The sequence below is a fragment of the Solea senegalensis genome, linkage group LG1 (genome assembly GCF_019176455.1).
Source record: "Solea senegalensis isolate Sse05_10M linkage group LG1, IFAPA_SoseM_1, whole genome shotgun sequence".
Taxonomy (NCBI): Eukaryota; Metazoa; Chordata; class Actinopteri; order Pleuronectiformes; family Soleidae; genus Solea; species Solea senegalensis.
In genome coordinates, this window is record NC_058021.1 from 11,399,830 (window position 1) to 11,424,633 (window position 24,804).

At 41.0% G+C, this 24,804-nt stretch overlaps 4 protein-coding genes across 6 annotated transcripts in view; 1 reads left to right on the plus strand and 3 right to left on the minus strand.

The window, feature by feature from the left end:
• On the minus strand, positions 1-941 carry LOC122780040. Its single transcript, XM_044042810.1, has 3 exons — positions 799-941; positions 566-631; positions 1-490 (listed from the first exon to the last, which is right to left on the minus strand). The coding sequence occupies exons 1-3, from the start codon at positions 902-904 to the stop codon at positions 219-221; spliced, it is 444 nt and encodes a 147-aa protein (XP_043898745.1). The 5' UTR covers positions 905-941; the 3' UTR covers positions 1-218.
• A 3,253-nt stretch (positions 942-4,194) lies between these two features.
• LOC122780084 lies at positions 4,195-5,135 on the minus strand. Its single transcript, XM_044042872.1, has 3 exons — positions 4,993-5,135; positions 4,760-4,825; positions 4,195-4,684 (listed from the first exon to the last, which is right to left on the minus strand). Exons 1-3 carry the CDS (start codon positions 5,096-5,098, stop codon positions 4,413-4,415), a joined length of 444 nt encoding a protein of 147 aa, XP_043898807.1. The 5' UTR covers positions 5,099-5,135; the 3' UTR covers positions 4,195-4,412.
• A 3,399-nt stretch (positions 5,136-8,534) lies between these two features.
• On the minus strand, positions 8,535-9,435 carry LOC122780860. The gene is made up of 3 exons (XM_044044216.1): positions 9,333-9,435; positions 9,100-9,165; positions 8,535-9,024 (listed from the first exon to the last, which is right to left on the minus strand). Exons 1-3 carry the CDS (start codon positions 9,433-9,435, stop codon positions 8,753-8,755), a joined length of 441 nt encoding a protein of 146 aa, XP_043900151.1. The 3' UTR covers positions 8,535-8,752.
• A 3,158-nt stretch (positions 9,436-12,593) lies between these two features.
• kcnab1b (potassium voltage-gated channel subfamily A regulatory beta subunit 1b) overlaps positions 12,594-24,804 on the plus strand; it is a 33,780-nt gene continuing 21,569 nt past the window's right edge. The window contains exons 1-2 of one of the 3 annotated variants that reach the window (XM_044031411.1): positions 17,843-18,349; positions 19,141-19,660. In XM_044031411.1, coding sequence (XP_043887346.1) covers positions 19,446-19,660 — 215 coding nt within the window. In that variant the 5' untranslated portion in view covers positions 17,843-18,349; positions 19,141-19,445. The other 2 variants (XM_044031428.1, XM_044031420.1) reach the window with 2 other exon arrangements.

A 24,804-nucleotide genomic window follows, 5' to 3' on the forward strand; every position in this document is an offset into this window, starting at 1 on the left:
TTGTAGTTTGAGTTATAATAGCTTTATTGATTCAAATCACTGGCGATACATTTTTCAATTTACAAACTGGCTGTCGTCAACAATCATCCTCCTAAAAACCCCCCAATGATTTTACAGCAGGTTTATCGATTCTGACACTACGTCTTTAATGTTATCTTGCTGTTAAGTGTTTGTCATTTACCAAAACACTCAAACAAATCTCTCGTATGTTCAAAAACTTAATCTTCAACATACCCGATTCTGACATGAATATGGATAGGGAAATGGAAACGGACATGGATATGGATAAAGTATCTTCTTCTGAAGTCCATGGCCACCTGATCTCCCGCATTAAGATGTACAACCATGCCATTGCTTCCAGCTCTGTGGTCGAACACAGTTGGGATCGGTTCTCCATTCTTCAGCAGGCGCAGCGTCAGCAGCCGAGGTGAGCAGTCTTCAGAAGAGAAGCTGAAGTGATAATTCCCGCTGACTGTTCCAGTGAAAAGACCTGAGGACGATGAAGAGAAATAGTTAAACATCTTCCAAGTACAGTAACAAATCAAATCACTGTGGGAAATATTACCTGTTGAAGCGTCGTATGTTCCTGCGTCTGCGTCGACGTGTGTGATCTCAACAGTGGAGGGTCCGACTTCAATATATAGTTGAAACAAAAAGAGAAGTAACTCCTTTATTCGTCAACTTTGTGTGTACGAGCAAATTAAAGAGGACCAATTTAAGAGCAGCACATTTATAAAACAACACAACACTATTGTAAGAAATAAATACATGGTAGAAAATATTACAACTTATTCTTACCTTGATCTTCCATCACAAAGGGAAGCTCGTCTCCTTCTAGGTCAGCCACACACAGGCTGAAGAGGGATAAACCCAACACGGCCAACAAGGTCTTCATCTTCATCATGACTTTAGTTGCTCTGCCTCTCCTCGTCTCACAGTGTCTTATTTATACCAAACAGAGAAGGAAATGCCCTTGACTTTCCAAGATTAAACCAAATTACATGATAAGATATGATAAGAAGTATGGTAAGAAAAAGATTTTACCAGCAATGACTTGACTTTGACTTAGTCAAGATATAAAAATAAGCATGAACTTGGCGAGTAATAACCTTTCAGAGTAAGTGATAATATTTGCACTGTGATAGAGTAGAGACGCAACAAATAAGCCTCAACCTCATCAGCAACATATTCCCTTTTTGGGGTTGTGATTGTGTGATCCGAGTTAACATTTTTTTGTCAGTTGCTCATCCACAGAAATTGTTATGCTTTCTCATTATTTGCTGCCCTGCAGTGTCTGTTGCGTTGCTGCCGGCACAAGTCAGATCGTCTACAAGTGTTGAAGAATCACCATGGTGTTAAGGGAAAAGTGAAGAAAAGACCCACCGTGTCCATGAACTGAAATAGATTAAATGCTGCCTCCCACTGTGCACACGGAGTGGGAGGATATAGCAGACACACTGACATCCCTCCCACATTAATCCAACACTTCATTTCCATTTACAGTCTATGCATTCATTCAGTTAGGGTTGTGTGGTCATGGTTATTTCATGCTACCCGAGCACACTCATCAGTCACACTTTTAGGTTCATCTGTTTGACTGCTTGTTAACGCAAATGTTTAAACCAAGCACACGACAGCAGCTCAAAGCATTTAGACGTGTTGACAAGACAAACTGCTGAAGTTCAAACCGAGCGTGAGAATGGAGAGCAATGGTGGTCTATGGGATTTTGAACGTAGCATGGTTGTTGGTACTTCAGTGTTTCAGCAACTGCTGATCGACAAGGATTTTCCCACACAACCATCTCAAGAGGAGAAGGTCCATCTCTGAATGCACAACACTGTCTTGTGTAAACTTATTACTTCATACAATTGTTGTATTTCGGCTCATGGTCTCTTTGTTCTGTCTCAACCTCACCTCCCGTTCTCTCCCCCCATTTTTCCTTTCATCCTAACTGCCCGTCTTTGAGTCTGGTCCTGTCAGAGATTTCTTTTTGCAGAGGTTAAAAGGGACGTTTTCTTCTCTCCACTGATGCCTAGTGCTTTGCTCATGGTGTGAACTGTTGGTTTTGTCTGCTCTCTAGAATAGAACAGAATATCTTTAATTGTCATTGCAAAGTACAACGAAATTGAGGTAGTAACCCTCAACATCAGTGTAAAGAGGTACAAAAGACAAGACACAAACAGACAGTATAAATTAAATACTCTCTATAATATTATAAAGGCTTCTGCCTTACTATGTACAGTGCCTTATAACGTATGTTGTGATTTGGCGCTATACATCCATCCATCCATCCATTTTCTACCACTTTATCCTCCACGTGAGGGTCGCAGGGCCACATAGAGACAAACAACCATCCACTCACACTACACAAATACATTGAATTGAATTGAATTGAATTGAATTGAATTGAATTGAATTGAATTGAATTGAATTGAATTGAATTGAATTGAATTGAATTGAACCTTGAAGCAGATGGTCGGATGCATGAACTGTATGGAATGACTTTTCCATCCGAATACTATATAAAGATGCTTTCACTGATTGTGATTGACCTCAGTGGGCTATAACATGACATGCACCTATATACTGTACAAATAAACTGAGAGGGACGAGGCTGCAGACATTTTGGTGGACCTAGAAACTGTCCTCCGTGAGACCAATTGGTCTTAGTTAAAAGACACTTAAACCTAAATGCTCACACTGGCTTGTATAATGAAAACTATTTTCTGTTATGGAGTTCAACTTCCAGTATGGTTTCTATTGGCGGTATGGAGGTCCACCATATATGTAACATTTGGTTTGTGTGTGCACGTGTGTGTTGAGTTGACGCACGTGCGAAAGGGAAAAAGTTGTTATTTTAAAGCTCTATGACAGTAAAGGCGTTTGACATTTAATGAGTAAAGATATGAACAAACACTAATATGACCTTCATCTCAGCCGTCCACAGGAACCTTTACACTGATAACAAAGCAGCTCCAGTCGATGATTATTTGCTCTGCTACTTTGTCAACGGAACTAACATAAAATAACATAGCAAAAAAAAAAGAGAGAGTGAAAGAAAAGAAACCCATTTCGGTCCAAGCATGGGGAGCAGACAGGTGCAAAATGTCACTCGAATGTATGGCATAATGGCTTTTGGTTCTCTGAAGAAAAGTGCTTATAGGCAGGAACCAAGCCAGGAAGAGCCTTATAAACCAGAGTCATCCAGTGTATGCAGCGTCTCACAGTCATCTTATACCTCACTGAGCTCAGTGCCTCTTTAGAAGATGCAGTGGAAGAAGCCTTTGACTGTAAGAAGCTGGTGCTGGACTGTGCTGACCTTGTAGCCCAAGCCGAGGGAAGAAGATGGAAGTTTGAAGTGCATCTAGTGGAAAAGAAAAGCCACTGTGGCTGAAAAGCAAAGGTCCCACATGGACTCTGAACCATGACCCACACACCCAGATTTCATCAGTCTGTGGTAGGGTTGCCTGCACTGAGGACATCCAGGATTGTGATGAAAGGCCAAAAACACACAAGGAGGTGCACAACTGACAGTGTGTGTTTTCTACTGACAGCACCATCTGCTGGTCTTTGTCACTAACAACCACACTCTGCAGAGAAAAGTGCTGAAATATCAACAACTGAAACTCTGCCTTGTCCTCAATGTAATTCCAAGTATTTATGTGCGATCAGAACTCCACCCATACATTAGCTATACTGCTCATCCTTTATGGATTTTGGTGAGCAGCTGCAGTCAGTCCACACACACGTTTAGTGAAAGAAAGGAGGAAACTGGAGATCATGAAAACTCCACACAGACAGATCACAGTCTAACTTGGATTTTAAGTTATGCTGTTTACTCCCCTAAAGACACATAAAGACAATGCACTTATGGACATTCTTTCACTTTAATATGAACATTTGACTATTTTAAAATAAGTGTGAGAGTGAATGGTGGTCCAGGGTGTGACCCCGTCTTTACCTCTCATGTGGAGGATAAAGTGATAGACAGTGAGTGATTTAGTATGTTTACTTTTGAATTATGACTTTTTATTGAGGCCTTATTATTTTGATTCTGATTTAATCTTGCAAATGATTTAATGGTATTTTAAGGGTTCTCCAAATGTAAAAAATGTAAACTTGTTTTGCATTTGACATATCAAAGTGCATATCAAAGGACATTTACATTTCTTTTTTCAATCATGGCACAGTGTTTGTAGTTTGAGTTATAATAGCTTTATTGATTCAAATCACTGGCGATACATTTTTCAATTTACAAACTGGCTGTCGTCAACAATCATCCTCCTAAAAACCCCCCAATGATTTTACAGCAGGTTTATCGATTCTGACACTACGTCTTTAATGTTATCTTGCTGTTAAGTGTTTGTCATTTACCAAAACACTCAAACAAATCTCTCGTATGTTCAAAAACTTAATCTTCAACATACCCGATTCTGACATGAATATGGATAGGGAAATGGAAACGGACATGGATATGGATAAAGTATCTTCTTCTGAAGTCCATGGCCACCTGATCTCCCGCATTAAGATGTACAACCATGCCATTGCTTCCAGCTCTGTGGTCGAACACAGTTGGGATCGGTTCTCCATTCTTCAGCAGGCGCAGCGTCAGCAGCCGAGGTGAGCAGTCTTCAGAAGAGAAGCTGAAGTGATAATTCCCGCTGACTGTTCCAGTGAAAAGACCTGAGGACGATGAAGAGAAATAGTTAAACATCTTCCAAGTACAGTAACAAATCAAATCACTGTGGGAAATATTACCTGTTGAAGCGTCGTATGTTCCTGCGTCTGCGTCGACGTGTGTGATCTCAACAGTGGAGGGTCCGACTTCAATATATAGTTGAAACAAAAAGAGAAGTAACTCCTTTATTCGTCAACTTTGTGTGTACGAGCAAATTAAAGAGGACCAATTTAAGAGCAGCACATTTATAAAACAACACAACACTATTGTAAGAAATAAATACATGGTAGAAAATATTACAACTTATTCTTACCTTGATCTTCCATCACAAAGGGAAGCTCGTCTCCTTCTAGGTCAGCCACACACAGGCTGAAGAGGGATAAACCCAACACGGCCAACAAGGTCTTCATCTTCATCATGACTTTAGTTGCTCTGCCTCTCCTCGTCTCACAGTGTCTTATTTATACCAAACAGAGAAGGAAATGCCCTTGACTTTCCAAGATTAAACCAAATTACATGATAAGATATGATAAGAAGTATGGTAAGAAAAAGATTTTACCAGCAATGACTTGACTTTGACTTAGTCAAGATATAAAAATAAGCATGAACTTGGCGAGTAATAACCTTTCAGAGTAAGTGATAATATTTGCACTGTGATAGAGTAGAGACGCAACAAATAAGCCTCAACCTCATCAGCAACATATTCCCTTTTTGGGGTTGTGATTGTGTGATCCGAGTTAACATTTTTTTGTCAGTTGTTCATCCACAGAAATTGTTATGCTTTCTCATTATTTGCTGCCCTGCAGTGTCTGTTGCGTTGCTGCCGGCACAAGTCAGATCGTCTACAAGTGTTGAAGAATCACCATGGTGTTAAGGGAAAAGTGAAGAAAAGACCCACCGTGTCCATGAACTGAAATAGATTAAATGCTGCCTCCCACTGTGCACACGGAGTGGGAGGATATAGCAGACACACTGACATCCCTCCCACATTAATCCAACACTTCATTTCCATTTACAGTCTATGCATTCATTCAGTTAGGGTTGTGTGGTCATGGTTATTTCATGCTACCCGAGCACACTCATCAGTCACACTTTTAGGTTCATCTGTTTGACTGCTTGTTAACGCAAATGTTTAAACCAAGCACACGACAGCAGCTCAAAGCATTTAGACGTGTTGACAAGACAAACTGCTGAAGTTCAAACCGAGCGTGAGAATGGAGAGCAATGGTGGTCTATGGGATTTTGAACGTAGCATGGTTGTTGGTACTTCAGTGTTTCAGCAACTGCTGATTGACAAGGATTTTCCCACACAACCATCTCAAGAGGAGAAGGTCCATCTCTGAATGCACAACACTGTCTTGTGTAAACTTATTACTTCATACAATTGTTGTATTTCGGCTCATGGTCTCTTTGGGCAGCCTGTGGCCAAGGGGAAAGGGAACTTGACTTGTCGCCGGTTCAAATCCCCACCCGGCCAAAAAAGGCTGGGGTACCTCTGAGCAAGGTACCCAACCCCCAATGCTCCCCGGGCGTTGGGTAGACGATCAGCCCACTCCTCCTAATTCTAGGATGGGTCAAAATGCAGAGGAATACTTTCCCTAAGGGGATTAATAAAAAATAACTTTAACTTTGTTCTGTCTCAACCTCACCTCCCGTTCTCTCCCCCCAGTTTTCCTTTCATCCTAACTGCCCGTCTTTGAGTCTGGTCCTGTCAGAGATTTCTTTTTGCAGAGGTTAAAAGGGACGTTTTCTTCTCTCCACTGATGCCTAGTGCTTTGCTCATGGTGTGAACTGTTGGTTTTGTCTGCTCTCTAGAATAGAACAGAATATCTTTAATTGTCATTGCAAAGTACAACGAAATTGAGGTAGTAACCCTCAACATCAGTGTAAAGAGGTACAAAAGACAAGACACAAACAGACAGTATAAATTAAATACTCTCTATAATATTATAAAGGCTTCTGCCTTACTATGTACAGTGCCTTATAACGTATGTTGTGATTTGGCGCTATACATCCATCCATCCATCCATTTTCTACCACTTTATCCTCCACATGAGGGTCGCAGGGCCACATAGAGACAAACAACCATCCACTCACACTACACGAATTGAATTGAATTGAATTGAATTGAATTGAATTGAATTGAATTGAATTGAATTGAATTGAATTGAACCTTGAAGCAGATGGTCGGATGCATGAACTGTATGGGATGACTTTTCCATCCGAATACTATATAAAGATGCTTTCACTGATTGTGATTGACCTCAGTGGGCTATAACATGACATGCACCTATATACTGTACAAATAAACTGAGAGGGACGAGGCTGCAGACATTTTGGTGGACCTAGAAACTGTCCTCCGTGAGACCAATTGGTCTTAGTTAAAAGACACTTAAACCTAAATGCTCACACTGGCTTGTATAATGAAAACTATTTTCTGTTATGGAGGTCAACTTCCAGTATGGTTTCTATTGGCGGTATGGAGGTCCACCATATATGTAACATTTGGTTTGTGTGTGCACGTGTGTGTTGAGTTGACGCACGTGCGAAAGGGAAAAAGTTGTTATTTTAAAGCTCTATGACAGTAAAGGAGTTTGACATTTAATGAGTAAAGATATGAACAAACACTAATATGACCTTCATCTCAGCCGTCCACAGGAACCTTTACACTGATAACAAAGCAGCTCCAGTCGATGATTATTTGCTCTGCTACTTTGTCAACGGAACTAACATAAAATAACATAGCAAAAAAAAAAGAGAGAGTGAAAGAAAAGAAACCCATTTCGGTCCAAGCATGGGGAGCAGACAGGTGCAAAATGTCACTCGAATGTATGGCATAATGGCTTTTGGTTCTCTGAAGAAAAGTGCTTATAGGCAGGAACCAAGCCAGGAAGAGCCTTATAAACCAGAGTCATCCAGCGCATGCAGCATCTCACAGTCATCTTATACCTCACTGAGCTCAGTGCCTCTTTAGAAGATGCAGTGGAAGAAGCCTTTGACTGTAAGAAGCTGGTGCTGGACTGTGCTGACCTTGTAGCCCAAGCCGAGGGAAGAAGATGGAAGTTTGAAGTGCATCTAGTTGAAAAGAAAAGCCACTGTGGCTGAAAAGCAAAGATCCCACCTGGACTCTGAACCATGACCCACACACCCAGATTTCATCAGTCTGTGGTAGGGTTGCCTGCACTGAGGACATCCAGGATTGTGATGAAAGGCCAAAAACACACAATGAGGTGCACAACTGACAGTGTGTGTTTTCTACTGACAGCACCATCTGCTGGTCTTTGTCACTAACAACCACACTCTGCAGAGAAAAGTGCTGAAATATCAACAACTGAAACTCTGCCTTGTCCTCAATGTAATTCCAAGTATTTATGTGCGATCAGAACTCCACCCATACATTAGCTATACTGCTCATCCTTTATGGATTTTGGTGAGCAGCTGCAGTCAGTCCACACACACGTTTAGTGAAAGAAAGGAGGAAACTGGAGATCATGAAAACTCCACACAGACAGATCACAGTCTAACTTGGATTTTAAGTTATGCTGTTTACTCCCCTAAAGACACATAAAGACAATGCACTTATGGACATTCTTTCACTTGTCACGGTGTGACCCCGTCTTTACCTCTCATGTGGAGGATAAAGTGATAGACAGTGAGTGATTTAGTATGTTTACTTTTGAATTATGACTTTTTATTGAGGCCTTATTATTTTGATTCTGATTTAATCTTGCAAATGATTTAATGGTATTTTAAGGGTTCTCCAAATGTAAAAAATGTAAACTTGTTTTGCATTTGACATATCAAAGTGCATATCAAAGGACATTTACATTTCTTTTTTCAATCATGGCACAGTGTTTGTAGTTTGAGTTATAATAGCTTTATTGATTCAAATCACTGGCGATACATTTTTCAATTTACAAACTGGCTGTCGTCAACAATCATCCTCCTAAAAACCCCCCAATGATTTTACAGCAGGTTTATCGATTCTGACACTACGTCTTTAATGTTATCTTGCTGTTAAGTGTTTGTCATTTACCAAAACACTCAAACAAATCTCTCGTATGTTCAAAAACTTAATCTTCAACATACCCGATTCTGACATGAATATGGATAGGGAAATGGAAACGGACATGGATATGGATAAAGTATCTTCTTCTGAAGTCCATGGCCACCTGATCTCCCGCATTAAGATGTACAACCATGCCATTGCTTCCAGCTCTGTGGTCGAACACAGTTGGGATCGGTTCTCCATTCTTCAGCAGGCGCAGCGTCAGCAGCCGAGGTGAGCAGTCTTCAGAAGAGAAGCTGAAGTGATAATTCCCGCTGACTGTTCCAGTGAAAAGACCTGAGGACGATGAAGAGGAATAGTTAAACATCTTCCAAGTACAGTAACAAATCAAATCACTGTGGGAAATATTACCTGTTGAAGCGTCGTATGTTCCTGCGTCTGCGTCGACGTGTGTGATCTCAACAGTGGAGGGTCCGACTTCAATATATAGTTGAAACAAAAAGAGAAGTAACTCCTTTATTCGTCAACTTTGTGTGTACGAGCAAATTAAAGAGGACCAATTTAAGAGCAGCACATTTATAAAACAACACAACACTATTGTAAGAAATAAATACATGGTAGAAAATATTACAACTTATTCTTACCTTGATCTTCCATCACAAAGGGAAGCTCGTCTCCTTCTAGGTCAGCCACACACAGGCTGAAGAGGGATAAACCCAACACGGCCAACAAGGTCTTCATCTTCATCATGACTTTAGTTGCTCTGCCTCTCCTCGTCTCAGTGTCTTATTTATACCAAATAGAGAAGGAAATGCCCTTGACTTTCACAGATTAAACCAAATTACATGATAAGATATGATAAGAAGTATGGTAAGAAAAAGATTTTACCAGCAATGACTTGACTTTGACTTAGTCAAGATATAAAAATAAGCATGAACTTGGCGAGTAATAACCTTTCAGAGTAAGTGATAATATTTGCACTGTGATAGAGTAGAGACGCAACAAATAAGCCTCAACCTCATCAGCAACATATTCCCTTTTTGGGGTTGTGATTGTGTGATCTGAGTTAACATTGTTTACCCCTGTCAGTTGCATATCCACAGAAATTGTTATGCTTTCTCATTATTTTGTTGCCCTGCAGTGTCTGTTGCGTTGCTGCCGGCACAAGTCAGATCGTCTACAAGTGTCTCCTCTGTCCACCATTTTTCCTTTCACCCCAACTGCACATCTTTGAGTCTGGTTGAGATAATGTATGTTATGATTTGACACTATACATCCATCCATCCATTTTCTACCACTTTATCCTCCACATGAGGGTCACAGGGCCACATAGAGACATTGAATTGAATTGAACCTTGAAGCAGATGGTCAGGTCCATAAACTGTATGGAATGACTTTTCCATCCGAATACTATATAAACATGCTTTCACTGATTGTGATTGACCTCAGTGGGCTATAACATGACATGCACCTATATACAACTAAACTGAGAGGGACGCGGCTGCAGACAATTTGGCGGACCTAGAAACTGTCCTCTGTGAGACAAGTTGGTCTTTTGTTGCTATTTTCTGTTATGGAGGTCAATTTCTTGTGGTATGGAGGGCCACCACATATGTAATGTTAGGTTTGTGTGTGCACATGTGTGTTGCGTTGATGCTCGTGTGAGAGAGAAATTGCTGTTGAAGGGGATTTGTTTGTGAACTGTAAGAAGAGCACACAATGTTATTCTGCTGTGAGGGCCAGATACAGAGTAGTGTTCCCTCGCTGTCTGCAGGAGTATGACTGTGTACAAGCGTCGATGAGTCACTCTGGTCTTGGAGGAAAGAAAAGTCCTCACATATCCAAGGACTGAAATAGACTAAATGCCTCTCACACTGAGTGGGAGGACATTACAGACACACAGAGAACCGATCACAACCCCCACATCATTTTACAGTATAGGCCTATCTCCATTTTCTCCTTAGATACGCTAATACACACTTATATCTGTAAATTAGTGATGGATCTCTATATTATTGTGTGTGTGTGCGTGTGTGCGCGCGTGTATGTGCATGTACTGCATGTTCCTACTGTCTTTCCAGGAACATCCTGCTTCTCTCTCCACTAGAGGGCAGGCAGATACTACTAACAGAAAAATAACTGAGTAATGGAAATGTGAATGGTTTTATTTATTTATTTTTGTTGATTCTGTATTTTTTATCGACTTGTAATTTTGGAATCCTTTAAATATGTCATTATTTCATTGATCTAACTCTGCTCCCTGCTCCCTATAATCATCAAATGATAACACCAGGCAACAGAGTAGTAGGTATTATTGTTGGTGATTAGGTATTATTGAACATGATGCATAGAGTTCTCTGTAAGGACAGGGTCATTTCAATAACAAAACATAAACCTAAGTGAAAATATGACAATTAAACCATTTCAATCAAAGTCTGGAGATCCCATCAGCTAAGAAAACTGTATGATATTTTCACAAGGGTTCGTTTTACACTGTTAGAAAAACCAAAGTACTATAACATCCTGTGCCCATTAATTGTATGCCATTAATAATGATAATAAAAAAAACAACAGTTTAGCCTAAATAGCGGTCACAATGGTAACCGCTTTGCAAACACACTGGAAATCTATTTATGGCCTTTTAACTCATAATGTAACAGGAGCACAAATAACAGTGTGTTTGTCTATGCTGATCTGAAGAGGTTGTTCACTATGAAGTATTTTTAACATTCTGGTGTCAACAATCAGCAAACAATTGTTTTTCTTCTAGTGATCCTGCGTACTGCGGCTTTTTAAAATAATTCATTTCTAATGTCACATATGAACATTTACTGTATCTGATGTTTGCCTCCATCCGCTATCACAGGCTTCCATATATCTGCCGTCATTCCAGAGCAACTGTGTCTTTCGGAGAGAAAATCTAATCTAATCACTTTAAAATGAAAACGTTTTGTTTTCATGGCCTTTGAGCGAGCCTTGTATATGTCCTTACTTAAGCAATGACCTTGCTTTGCAGACGCCACCATCTTGTTTTGCATTTTGAAGTGGAGGCTTATGACACAAACAAAGAACAACAACTTTCTAACAAGTGAAGGCCACTGCAGGTCACTGATGAGTGAGGGAAAGGGAGGGAGGGGTGAGTCGTCCTCTGGTGCATGCAGGTGCACACCAAGGTCGGCTACTGTTCCTACTCTTCCAACTGGCTCATTGTTCTTTATCAGCAGTGGCTTTTGTGTTGACGCCAGGTCATACTAAATAACCATAGCTGATGTATAATCGTCTTGTTTTCTGTTTCTATGATCATTTAATCACTTGTTTCAAACTAACACGAGTGGAACAGAGTGATCACTTTACGCCGGTGCACTAGCTTCGACTGACTGACTTTACATGCGACAAATGTTTTGCAGAAGTCATATCCTCCTGGCTTTGTTCAGGCTTCTCTCTCTCGAGCCACTCGGCGCTCAAACAAAAGCTGCCATTGTCTTTTAAATTGTCAATCATCTAAGAATAAAAAGTTGACATCATAGGTATGACACACAGATCTCTCTGGCCTCCAAGCTGTTATCTGTATCTTTGATACTGTCACTGTGTTAATTCTATTTCTGTGTGTGTGTGTGTGTGTCCAGCAACCCCAGTCTTATTTGTGCACATGTGCAGTTTGTCGGCCATATCTCTGGAAATAGTGTCATCACTCTAAATCACTCTGTCGGTCCTTTTTGGCACGACGGTATCTCCTCAGTAAACAAGCACACATGGATATCCTCCGTGGTTCTGCATGACTGACATTGCATTGCACTTTCATGGAGATGTTCTTGGGTCACACGATGACTAGATATATTGAAAGAGATTTCGCTAACAAAAGAAAGTGTCCCATCGGCCTGTTGGAGACGAGGCTGGTCCAAACATGTATCTCAAGGCTGCCTGTACTGAGGTCCCCGTGCCCAGGCAGAGAGGGGGGCCGAGGCTGGAACGCTGCCCCAGTTCCATCCAGCAGAGGCAGGGGGCAGGAACTCGGCTGAACCCCTCATACTCCACCAGCTGCCCTCCATCAGGCTTTGAAGCCAGCAGACCTCGCGGGCAGAACAGTTTGGAGGAGCTTCTTTATGTACACAGCCACTTGTTTCAGGCTTCTACGCAGCCTAGTGCCAGCATGGTCTACAGGTAGGATATGATGTCGTGAGGAAGTGGGCATACACTTAAAATCCAAACTTTTTCAGCAGCTACATTTTTAATGCATGCTTTAAATGTAAGGTTGTATTTTGTTATATAACAGACACAACGTGTGTAGGGGGAGATCTTACAGCACAGTCTCCATAAAGCTGGGTGATCACACTGATTATATATAAGGAACTGTTACTGTCTGATATTGCGAAATAAATGTAAATGAGCAATTAGTGTAAACAGCAGTTTGTCTGTAAATGTGTTGCCTCTCGTGTTTAACTGGAAGCAGGGATTAAAGTTCAACTGCTCAGCAAGTTGAGTCGCGTTTAACACCTAATGCATTCATCATCTCCTGATAACGAGCAAACTGTCTGCACAGCAAGGTGCAGGACTGTGTAACTGGACTCGTCTTTGGAGGCACATGAGGCCACCAGACATTCCGTGGTGCTTTTAGTGACTTTGGCAGGTCGTGTGGAAAAGATTGATGAAGTGATAAAGTAAAGGTCCAGTGTGTCACATTCATTGGCTGGATTTAAATATACTACCCATAAGTATGTGTTTATAAGTGTGTAAGATTAAAAATAGTTTGGTTCTGGTAGCCTTAAATTAATCCAGTCAATCCAATCAAGTAAAAGTACCACAAGTAAAAGTACTGGTCTAAAAATGTACTCAAGTTAAAGTAAACAAGTAGCTTGTTTAAAATGTACTCAGAGTAAAAGTTACTTTAATAACAAGGTTGGGGTTCTATCTTGGGTCATGCAAAAAGGACAATTGAATTGTTTTTAATAAAAGGCAAACCTTTACAAATTAAAGTGTTGACAAAATAAAATATGTAAACACATAATGTATCACAGTCAAAATGGGTCAAAGGTCACAAGTGCTTGAACCTTCTCACTCACTCAGGGACCTTCATTTAGTCACCTGTCCACATCATTCACTGCTAAAGCTTCCCATACGTGAATTTTTTTATTATTTTTTTCAAACTCAGGCCAACATTTTTACTTTTTTTGTTAACTGATTGATTTGAAATCACGGGCAGAGAGAGTGTTACAGTCTCACCATGAGATGAAACTGATTCTGCGACAGTTCATTCAAACTATAGTTGCAAACAAGTCACCTGATTGGCATTCAGCGAAAGTGAGTATAACAGCACTGGGACTCTTAGCACTTAGCACTTAGCACACTACAAATGCTTCACAGGTGTACATAATAATCAGTGATTACACTGAGTGTTAATCAACCTACACTGTTACACCTGGTGCAGGACAGATTCTCTCTCGTGTCCGTCTTAGTCGGAGATAAATCTGTGAACATATTGGTTTTGTTTTCCCAAAAAACTTCTAATTTAAATTATAAATGATCGTCAGGAGAGGAGGAGGAGCTGGATTCGTCTGTGCTAACCCGGAATGTGGCGTCAGTGAGGGAGAACGTGGCAGTGAGTGAACTGAACCTGACTGAACACAAACATCTGAAAAGTGACTCAAGACTTCACTAAGAACACTGTACAAGAATGTGTGCGTGTGTGTTTATCTAAATTATTAGGTATCCCAGCATTTTCAGGCCTGTAAACCAAATACTAAGCTATAGTCAGCCCCATCCTACATGTAGATGGAGTTATTTTTGGAAAATTTTTTCTTTGTGTTCGGGCCTTTTCGTACAAGCACAATGTCTCTGAAAATGCATGTTTTGGAAACTGCCAGGGTGAGGGTTTTCACAGTCTCCATGTGTTTTTGGACTGTGCATCTGTGTCCCCTCTGGCTGACGTCAGTGTGAGACGTCATCATGTTTGTTTACATGTGGCGGGCTGAGCCTTTGACATGCTTACACATGCATATTTACTTTATTTATCTGTTTTTTTGTCTCTCCGTGATTGTGATTCGCAGGGCTTTACAGTTACGGTTATATCACCACCTGTTGACTGGTCATGCTTTTGACAGGACTGTGTTTGTCGTCCGAGAGAAGATGTGTTTGAGAACCAAGTGTGCGTGATTATTTTTAAAAACCTTTATTAAAAAAGTGTGAACTAGGCTTTAAGTTTGGCTGAGCTGTCAGTTGTACATCAGTGTTCCTAATGTCTGCCAAGTCAGATGTTGAATGTGACATTGAGTGTGGTGTTTTGGAAAATTGTCATATCAACGTGTCACCTGGAGGAGGAGAGGTTGGGCAAAGCAGTCGATCACAGTCAGGCGAGACCGAATATTCTATATTTGCATAGTGGAATTATTACGGGATTTGTTGCGGTGTATTTTTATGGAGAGGCGGGACTGATGCTATGAGGGAAAAACCCTGATTTTTTTCCTGGCCATAACCAGGTGCCTTTTGTGCCTAGACCAAACTGCAGCATACCCCTCCCTAAAAAGACAAGCTAAGCATAAATATTTTACATATTTGCCACTTAAAAACATTCAATTGCAGCATATCTATTGTTTTTTTTAGAATTACTCACTCAGCAGGAAAAGGGAAAAAAAACAACATATATTTACTCCATGTCTCTCTAATGGAAGCCTAACACGTCCCCTAACAAAAATATGCATCTTTTTTGTGAACAAATACGTGTAATTCTTGCTCTGAGGTGGAAATTCTCAAATCATCCGTCAGTATAATTATCCGTGAACTGCAGAGTGAAATGAAACGGCTCCCGTGGCCACTTCCATTCCTTTTCTGGAAGGTCACGAGGCGTCTGCGGAGGCTGCCGCAATAAACATGTCAGCGTTCATCTGTGTCACTGAACCCTGTGCATTCAGAGCGGTGTGCTGCAAAAGGAAGAGGCGACAAGGATGCTGATGGTCATAAGTCTAAGTTATTGCAGTGAAAATGATGATGGTAATGGGGTGATGATGATGATGATGATGATGATGATAACTTTACTTTTCGTTCAAACCTTCCCATTCAGTGTCCGCCTTGTTCATTAGTGTGTCTTGCATGTTTCATGATTAATTGTATAGTTTGAACACACAGCCGCCATGTGCTGTATGTGTGTGCAGTGAATTACAATGACTCCAGCTCCCACTCTAATCCCACTCTAATGTAAGGGAAATAGTGTTAACATTACAGACTTGGAGCGAGGGAGAGATAATCCTGTGTTCAGTGGTGATTTGCAGTGTGATGGAAAAGGGGAACAATGTACAGGAAATAAGAGCGATTCATATTCATGGAGATAAGGAAAAAGTGACCAGGGAGAGCAAATTGCTGGTGCAGCAGTGATGTCAAAGACAGCTTGGAAAGGTCCCCCCCTTCATTATCTCTCATTTTCTCAACAGGAGGTTAGTGGTGATAAGGAAGAGCATCTATTAAATCTTGAACAGCCTTTTCAGCAGCAGAATGCGAAACACAAAAATCTGTTAGTCAAGCAGCGAACTGTTTACAGGGCTGTAATTATGTGACATGGAATCCAGCAATTCCCGGGGCTTTATTTAGATAGAATGTGAGACAGGAAGATAAATGTTTTACTCATTAATAGATGCAGTATTTTTGGTTGCGCAAGATATGCCGAGAGATGTTCCAAATTGTGGGGAAATCCATGGTTAGGTCACCGTGGAGAGATTAGTCGGTCTCTTCGGTGCAATTTCATTGTCACTCATCATTTTTCACAAACTCCTCGCATGGAGGTTTGTGTCTTAGCAACGCAATTTCAGGACTTCATCAGTTCTTACTGGAGCAGTTAAGGCACAGCGGTTTGCCTTGGGGTAACCGCGTCGCTACCGGTTGGGGATTCCACCCAAGACTGTAACACTTGTGACTGGCATACTTTGAAATGGAATCAACAGGAAGGTATTTGTAGCCTTGGAGATGCTGGTGACACCAGAGAGGTGTTTGATGTTTTACCTCTCCAGAGCCTTGTGAAACCTGATTTGCAAAACTCAAAAAATCTGTTTTTCACGGAGGCTGCTGTCATGTCATGTCATCATGGCATAATTTCTGCTTAATATTTGAGTCGTAAATCCGTCAAGTTAAGGTTGAATGAATGACGCTTTCCAGTTGTGTTATTGTAGGCTTCAGCATTTTTGGATCTTGACCCATGAAAGCTACTTTTATTTTTCTGTATTTTATAATTTAACTGTTGTCATTGATTTAGTCTTGTACCTTGCACATTCAGTTGCAATAATGGAAACTACTAAATAATATATCTTCTACCAAAGAAATGTGACAGTAGGTTGGATTGAATTCTGTGAAATGCCTGTGAATTTGAAAATCAAATAAAATGTGACCCAGCTCACATCGAATACTGAATAAATCTGCAAAGATACATATAATCTATCATGATGTACACAATCTGGCTGATTCCTGACCCAGAAGCTCACATCGTCGTGAAAATGACTGTTACCATGTCTTCTGCTATCAAATGCAGTCACGAGGATATAAATAAAATTTGCCTCAAGGTTTTCGCGGCTGTTCAATGAACCATGAAATCTTGCATTGTCAATTTATTGCTAAGTAGGTGAGGAGAGTAAAGACACTGTGCTGCTGCTTGAACACTGGTTAACGCTTTGTTTCATTGCGACACTTCATCCGATCTGTTACCTAACATATGCTCCGGGACATCGGTGTCAGTGTAGGTCTCTTCTGGATGCTTCTGTAAATCAGAACTAAAGCCAGTAACTTTATACTTTGCGTATATGAGAGAAAGTGCTTTGAAATGATGCTTGATGTCGTTGATTAGTGATTACTGCAGTATAAAGAGGACACACACAGTAACAGTAGACAGCAAACCGTTTGCAATCAAAATGCCTCATAGGTCGTTCACAGGGAAGTGAAGCGTGTCACTGATGTTACATGTAGGTTACTGTCATCAAACACAATATGCCACGTACATCCAGCCTGAGGTGGATTTCCTCCATGTAAGTGAACACACATACATCAAGTCACATTAGCCCAATGGCTCTCTCTCTCTCTCTCTCTCTCTCTCCCTCTCTCTCTCTCTCTCTATCTCTCTCTCTCTCCCCCACTCAGAGTGTGTGGCGCCATAGTGAAAAACACTGCAGTTCTTTCAGCCAGTCAGTCAGAGCCAGTAGCCTCTACACTCTGTCTCTCTCCCTCCTCATTCAGCGCCTGGCTCACTCTCTCCACACTCAACACTCGCTGTTCATCGCCTCCTCACTGCATCTGTCCTCCTCTCTCTGAAATGATGTACCATGCATCCTCCAGTCTCCTCCTCCTCCTCCTCCTCCTCTCCGCTTGTCCATTACCATTCCAGGGTCCCTTTATCAAAGAGAGTATTCTTGCTGCAAACCCGGGAACCATAAAAGCTGTGTTACTTCCTTGCGGACTTTGGAGACAGAACAAGGCTCTCTGCCCAGTCTGAGGACAGCCGCTGGAGACACTGCTGCTGCTGATGCTGCTGCTTGCTTCTGCTTGCTTCTGCTGCTTCTTTTGGGATGTGGATCTTTGCAAACCTCTGATTCCAGTGTAAAAACTGTTTGACGCCTCTAAAAGTTGCAGGAAGACTCACAACATTCAAGAATCTCATCCTGCCTCAGAGAGTGCTGGCATCTCACTCTGTGTAAGAAGCACCTGTATCCACAAAGATTTGGTTTTGCGTGTGAGCACATGTGTGTTGAGTCGAAGTGCAGCAGTTTGTCAGAGAGAAATTGTCGGTGAACGGGGATTTGTTTGCAAGCATTTTGCTGTACTGTGAAAGCATGACCTTATTTTAAAGACGTATGACAGTAGTTAAAAGCGTTCTGTGGTGTGTGTGTACATGTGCGTGTGTGTGTGTGCACAGTGTTGAGGGCACAGCATGGTGGTGCAGTGTTACTCTCTTCCCTCCCGGCGTTTGACTGGATTGCTTAGCTGCAGTTTGAGGGCAAGGAAGAGTCTCCAGACACACAAACTGACAAAAACCTCAGAGACACCCTCAAGAGGAAGACATCAGAAGAAACATAGACAGAGACAGTCATCATAAACAGAGAGAGAGAGGCTGGTTCAATGAGGACAGAAATAGAAAAATGAGACAGAAAGACATGAGAAACCAGGGCAAAGTTGTTCTTGTTATTTTATTATGTTATTATCATATTGCTGCAATGAAGCTGAAGCAAAGGGCATTCAAATGGAGACAACTGTAGGGAAAAATAAACAGAATTATTTCTACAGGGTTTTTTTTTTAAGTTCTGTCATTTCTGGTTCAGCAGATTATTTCCTCTTTTTAGTCACACTTGTAAGCCTCTCTCCTCTAACCCTCTGTGACACACACTGTATTCCCTCTTCCCAGTCGGCAACTCTTCAAACGACTCATCCAGTTCCTATTTTCCTCCATCCTTCTCCCTCCATCTCCATCCTCTGTCATATTTTCAGGTGGTGTCAGACCAACTCTAAGTCTCAGCCCTCCACACACTGAAGCAGGACTGCGCTGCTGTTATGTCCAATTTTGACATAACCCCAGCTTCATCTCCTCCCTTAAGAAACTGAACAATCTCATGCTCCCATCATTCCTGCCTGTGATTTCAGCAGCACCTGGTAGAACGGTTTCTGGACCAGTGACGTCCAGCTTCACGTAGAATCAACAAAGAAACACATTCCAGACTTCCCAGAGGATAAGAAAAAGACTGTCAAGGACTTATTTGTCTCGGGAGCAGCTCTTGTGGCCTTAGCCAACAACCATGCAGGTGTCCTTTGCATGTACAGACCACGGACTGAAGGCCCCACGTAATGGGGAGCACAGCAAGCAGAACTCCACCAGCCCCAATACTGCCAGTCAGGCTCGTGCCCGCTTCCGCACCGTGGCCCTGATAGCTCGCAGCCTGGGCTCCTTCACCCACCGCTACCACCACAACCTGAAGGAGTCCACAGCCAAGCTCACAGGCATGAAGTACCGGTATGTAGACTGACGTGGTGGTTGGAGATTGTGTGAGAGAGCAGAGTGAGCCGAGTTGAGGAGATGTGTTTTAGTTGTAGTTCTCTCTCCTCTGCCCAGTCTATGCACTGAAAACCTGCCAAATCAACATATATGGAATGGCAGCACAGTCAATGAGAGAATAGAGCAGAAACAAGGTGTTTACAACAAAGGGTTAAAAAAGTCCTGATGGAGACAATAGTGATTTATGAGCAGTCGTGACATGTGATGAGTGGGACGCAGTGCGAGTGTCCCTTGTGTATGTGTTAAGAAACATTTTTCCAATATGTAGATTTCCTTTATTTACTACTGTTTAATACATCTAATTATATTATATATATATATATATATATATATATATATATATATATATATATATATATATATATATATATACATATACATATACATATTAAACTAATGCAATCATATGTATAGAATTTGAAGTGAATGTCAGGGTCATTCTCACTTACAAAATATATATGTATATATATATATATATATGTATGAAAAAAAATATTGAAAGTGACAATCTGACAGCAGAAACATAAGTAACATATTAACAACACCACCATTTGCAGCAAATGCACATTAGAAATTAAAATGATCAAAGCAAACATTGCAATACGTTTTTAAAACATTAAATGTTATTAGCATTATAATACATAAAAATAACATTATACGTTATCAACAACATTCTAAATGATAAATTGTACATTTTGTACTTTTTCATTATTAATATTAAACCTTTATTAATGCAGGTTAGGCTCATCTCTTTTCCAAGAGGACAAACCTACAGTTTTAATAATATATATATTACAGCATTACCGTAGACAATAGCCATTTGAAAGTGTATTTAATCAACAACCATTCACTCTCACACTCACACCAACGGTCAATTTAGAGAGTTCAATCAACCTCTGCATGTTTTTGAGCTGTGGGAGGAAACCAGAGAAACCCCCTGTGCACACTGGGAGAATATTCAACTTCAGCTCTCGGTTGGACTGGGTCGCAAACCCAGGTGTTTTGTTGCAAGGCAAGAGTAATGAATGCTTTTAAATGCTTTGTGTGAGATTAGGGCCTGGTGTTTAAAATAATCCTGCAGGCTATTCCACATCATCGTCGCAGAAAACAAGGTGGCCTTCTTGCCCTTCCTGTCCAGCTCAGCCTGAGTTTGAAAGACATATAAATCATAATATTCTGATTGTGCCAATAAAAGAGCAGTCCACTTAAAATGGCCTTATATACAAACGACTTAGCAGATGAGTTGACTTTAGCATACAACGTACAATCTACAGTGCACACAGTGCTAACTGTTCTGCCGAGTTTAAAGGTTTCTCAGGAGTTCTTTCAATACCAACAGCATCGGCTTAAGCCGCTGACTGTTTCACAATGACTGGCCACAACCACACAGTCTGGACACTGTGACATTAAAGCCGAGCTGTGCCGTGCAGTAACTCTCCATGTGTGTCTGTGTGGGAGTTGTAACAAGGCGGAGCCAAGTAAACAATGCTCTCTTATCTCAGTGAGTGGGCTCTTAACCCAGACTGTCAGAGCAAAATAGTAACTTACATCTTCACTCATTGGAGAGGGCGACATCACTGCTCATAATGACAGAATCATAAGAGACAAGCGGAGCTGTATTAGAGAAGGAGGGGGTGATAAAAAACAACAACCCATAAATGATCAGAATCAGAGATTGAATGAAAGAGAGAAAAATGGGGCTCTTGGGCAGTTCACAAAAAGAGGCAATTAACAGATTTTCAGCAGATTACATGCAAAGCAGCTAAATGTGATAAGTGTCTGCTTGTCACAGTCTCATCTCGTTTCCATAACAACATTGAAATGGCCAGCTTCAATCTGTTCCCGGCACCAAACAAGCCTGAGGACTTCACCGTGTTAACCGGCTCAGTTTTGTTTGACTTGTTGTTTTTGTTGTAGTTTCAGTTTCTTTAGTTGATTTAGTTTCATTTATCCAATGAATGGATGGAAATTGTGTCACTTTGAAAGTGTGTGTGTTGTTTATTCTTGATCGTATCATGAGAATTTGCTTGTTATTGTAGCTCCTTCTAAACAGGTTGAGGGTTTTAGTAGTAAAAAAAAAAAACCTCAGCTAATCCCCTGTTTTCACAACAGCGAAGCAAATATTGAAAATCATATCTGTCACATCCCACCTCTGCTCAGTGTTTGTCTGACATTTTCTGTCTCGCGTTCTCTCTCTCTGTAGACAGAGGCGCTTCCTCTGGAAGTGAAGTCCACAACCTCTTTGAAATCCTCAGTAAGACAGCAGACGAGAGGCACACAGCGTGTGGCATTGTGTGCGTCTGCACTGGTACATTGCATTACATACATGAGTGCATGCATGTGCACTTGTGTGTGTGTGTGTGGCATCGAGGCTCCACACTGGGCACAACTGGAGGCGTAGCAAGTTGAAGCAGAGGATGCAGAGTGAGCAAGCATAAACTAATGATCACCACCATACACGACCACAGCATTATAGTTGTCATGGTGATCCAAATATAGAGTAGTTATAGTTATGGTTTCTCTTTGTTGCATCCATCCAGAGGCATTTGACCTCTTCTAGCTCTTAAAAGTCTGGTGGTGAGTGTGGATTTACAGTCATCTGTCAGCTGATACTGAATATAGAATATATTGTATTAATGATCCATGATCCAACCATATCAATGTGGTATACCAGCAGCAACAAGGAAAAAGAAATAAACAAACAAACAAACAGAGAAAGAAAGAAACAAACAAAGAAACAGTCAACAATGATACGGTATAAATTATTCAACATGTAGCCATTTTTATAATTTGTTTTTCTTGGAACTGGGAAGTCCCCTGGGAATAAAATGTATTTTCCAAAGGAAACTTGGCCAACATATTTAATTATAACAAAGTTACAGAAATGATACAAGAGACCAAATTAAAATACTACTGACAACAAATGCATAACACCAAGTTCTGTTTAGGAATAACAATTGCCCCTCTCAGCTCAACAGTTTTTTCGTCAACGTTTTGAGGTCACTCGAGGAGAAAGAGTCCACAAGCTTCAGATCCAAATGCACACTGTGTTTCATGTGTGTCAAACATGTGTTGACAGTGAATTCATTGTTCAGTTTTATGTGCAGGTCATTAGAATTGTCATGTTTTGGGATGGGGTCCTGAGCTCCTCATCAGATGAGCACAAATAGACATTTGTGACTCATATTCATTGCATGACAGACGTCCTGAAGCAGTCTGTCAATCTCTGAAACTCTCGTATTCTATTGCTTTTATTGTCCAACTCTCTTGTAGACTCTTTACATTTTAAATTAAAATGTTCCTTCTGTAGGTTACTGTGTTATCTGCAATAAGTTTTTGTCAGTGATGTAGCACCAGGAAGGATGTGTACGCAGAGTAGGTGTAGTGGAACAGTCAATCAGAGCACATGCTCTCTCTCCAAGCTGCCCTGTGATTGGTCAAATGGTGCTTTTCCATTATACAGTTCTAGCACTACTTGGCTCTACTGTACTTGGTTTGGTATCAGGCACGTCATTTTCCATTACAAGCTGCACGAGACTGCTGTGATGACATTTTATATATAACATATATTTTTTTGGTGTACTGAATCATTAGAATTAGTTAATTAAAAAGATTAGTTCAGTACTTCCTGCATGACCGGAGCACAGACTGAACTGAAATATGATCGCTGGCTTTCACCAGTGCTGTGTCTAAATACACCAGACTCCTCTGTTAAATATTGAGATTATAGAACTTTTCTTGCTAAATGTTGGAGATTAACGCGTTTCCTGGATTTTTAAGTCTTTGTAACTGATCTACAGTTTGGCAGTTGTGTCGCATGTCGCTCTCATGACTCGTGACGACACTCTCTTCTAATCAGTGCACGGCAGTCTAGTGACATATCAGCTTAGCTCACTGAATAACACCAAGTATCAGGCACTATCCCTAATAGTAAAGCAAAAAAAAATGAGTGGAGTAGAGTAGAGCTGAGCCGAGCACCAAAGGTCTCCTGTCCCTCCTGGAGCTGCCCTGTGATCTGATTGGTCGTCCTATTATGCTTTAGATTGAGTTGTGAGGCTGCTTTTAATCGTTCTCATGTTGCATTTGTTTTCCCATTTCTCCCAACAGTCGCGATGGAATCAGACTGTAGACAAACTCACAAACGACAGACATAGTATGTGTGACATATCGAAACACGTGAGCATTGGTTGGCTTCTCAAGTTGAGCAGAATATTACTGCTTCCCTGCACCAAGACTGTGGATTATACGAGGCAGCAGAAGGCCTTCTGACAGTCCAGTGGGTTCAAGGTTCCGCTTGGTTGGTTCAGAGTTGTGCTACAGATGGGCAGACAAAAATCCTTCCTTTTTCGTGCAGCTGAGGCCCCTGAGCTGCACATCATGGTATATCTGTGTGGACAGTCTGAGTAATGTCAAGTAAGCTTATTTTGTGCTCGCAGAACGATGAGTACATCATGTTCATACTGGCTTTTGCGAGTTGTGTTTGTGTGAGCAACCCCACGGTGTCATTGTTGCGCTCACGGATGACTCTTGTGAGCCCCGAGCATGATCCTTTTCATTAAAATCTTTTGAGTCCCATTGTTGTCAGTGAGCATCCGACTATGTAGCGGAAATACTATAGTGACTTTTGCAAGCTAAACACTGTCAATTTCTTTTTTGATGAAAATGGGAATTTGCTTGTTGCGGAATGCACTGCAGATCCCTTTGTGTGACAAGCAGCGAGTCAGCACAAAGACTGCATTTTTCTTTGTGCTACAAATTATTCAGTGGGTTTAGACAAGGTATACGGATGCCTGTGGGGATTACACAGCAGCATTTACAGTGACTGGTGCAACTTTCTCCTGCACCTGCTTTATGTACAAAAAGATGAGAGAAGTATATTCTGCTGCTGTGGCATATGTTAGTGATGAATGAGCCATAAATTGCAGCTTGCCTGTTTGTTCCTTTATGTTGTTTTATTATGCATTTGCATGACTGCATACAACATAATGCTTCTAGATTGTGTTTTTGCCCTGGCAGTGTATCCAGCTCTTTGAGGGTTTTTTTTTATTGTATATCAAACACCTTAATCACCCTTTGGGGAAATAGCTGGATTTTATGTTCCT

Coding starts and splice junctions, on each gene's coding strand:
- LOC122780040 (XM_044042810.1), bottom strand. CDS start 904: ATGATGAAGATGAAGACCTTGTTGGCCGTGTTGGGTTTATCCCTCTTC. Junction 632..798: donor CTTTGTGATGGAAGATCAAG/GTAAGAATAAGT, acceptor TATATATTGAAG/TCGGACCCTCCACTGTTGAG. Junction 491..565: donor AACATACGACGCTTCAACAG/GTAATATTTCCC, acceptor CATCGTCCTCAG/GTCTTTTCACTGGAACAGTC.
- LOC122780084 (XM_044042872.1), bottom strand. CDS start 5,098: ATGATGAAGATGAAGACCTTGTTGGCCGTGTTGGGTTTATCCCTCTTC. Junction 4,826..4,992: donor CTTTGTGATGGAAGATCAAG/GTAAGAATAAGT, acceptor TATATATTGAAG/TCGGACCCTCCACTGTTGAG. Junction 4,685..4,759: donor AACATACGACGCTTCAACAG/GTAATATTTCCC, acceptor CATCGTCCTCAG/GTCTTTTCACTGGAACAGTC.
- LOC122780860 (XM_044044216.1), bottom strand. CDS start 9,435: ATGAAGATGAAGACCTTGTTGGCCGTGTTGGGTTTATCCCTCTTCAGC. Junction 9,166..9,332: donor CTTTGTGATGGAAGATCAAG/GTAAGAATAAGT, acceptor TATATATTGAAG/TCGGACCCTCCACTGTTGAG. Junction 9,025..9,099: donor AACATACGACGCTTCAACAG/GTAATATTTCCC, acceptor CATCGTCCTCAG/GTCTTTTCACTGGAACAGTC.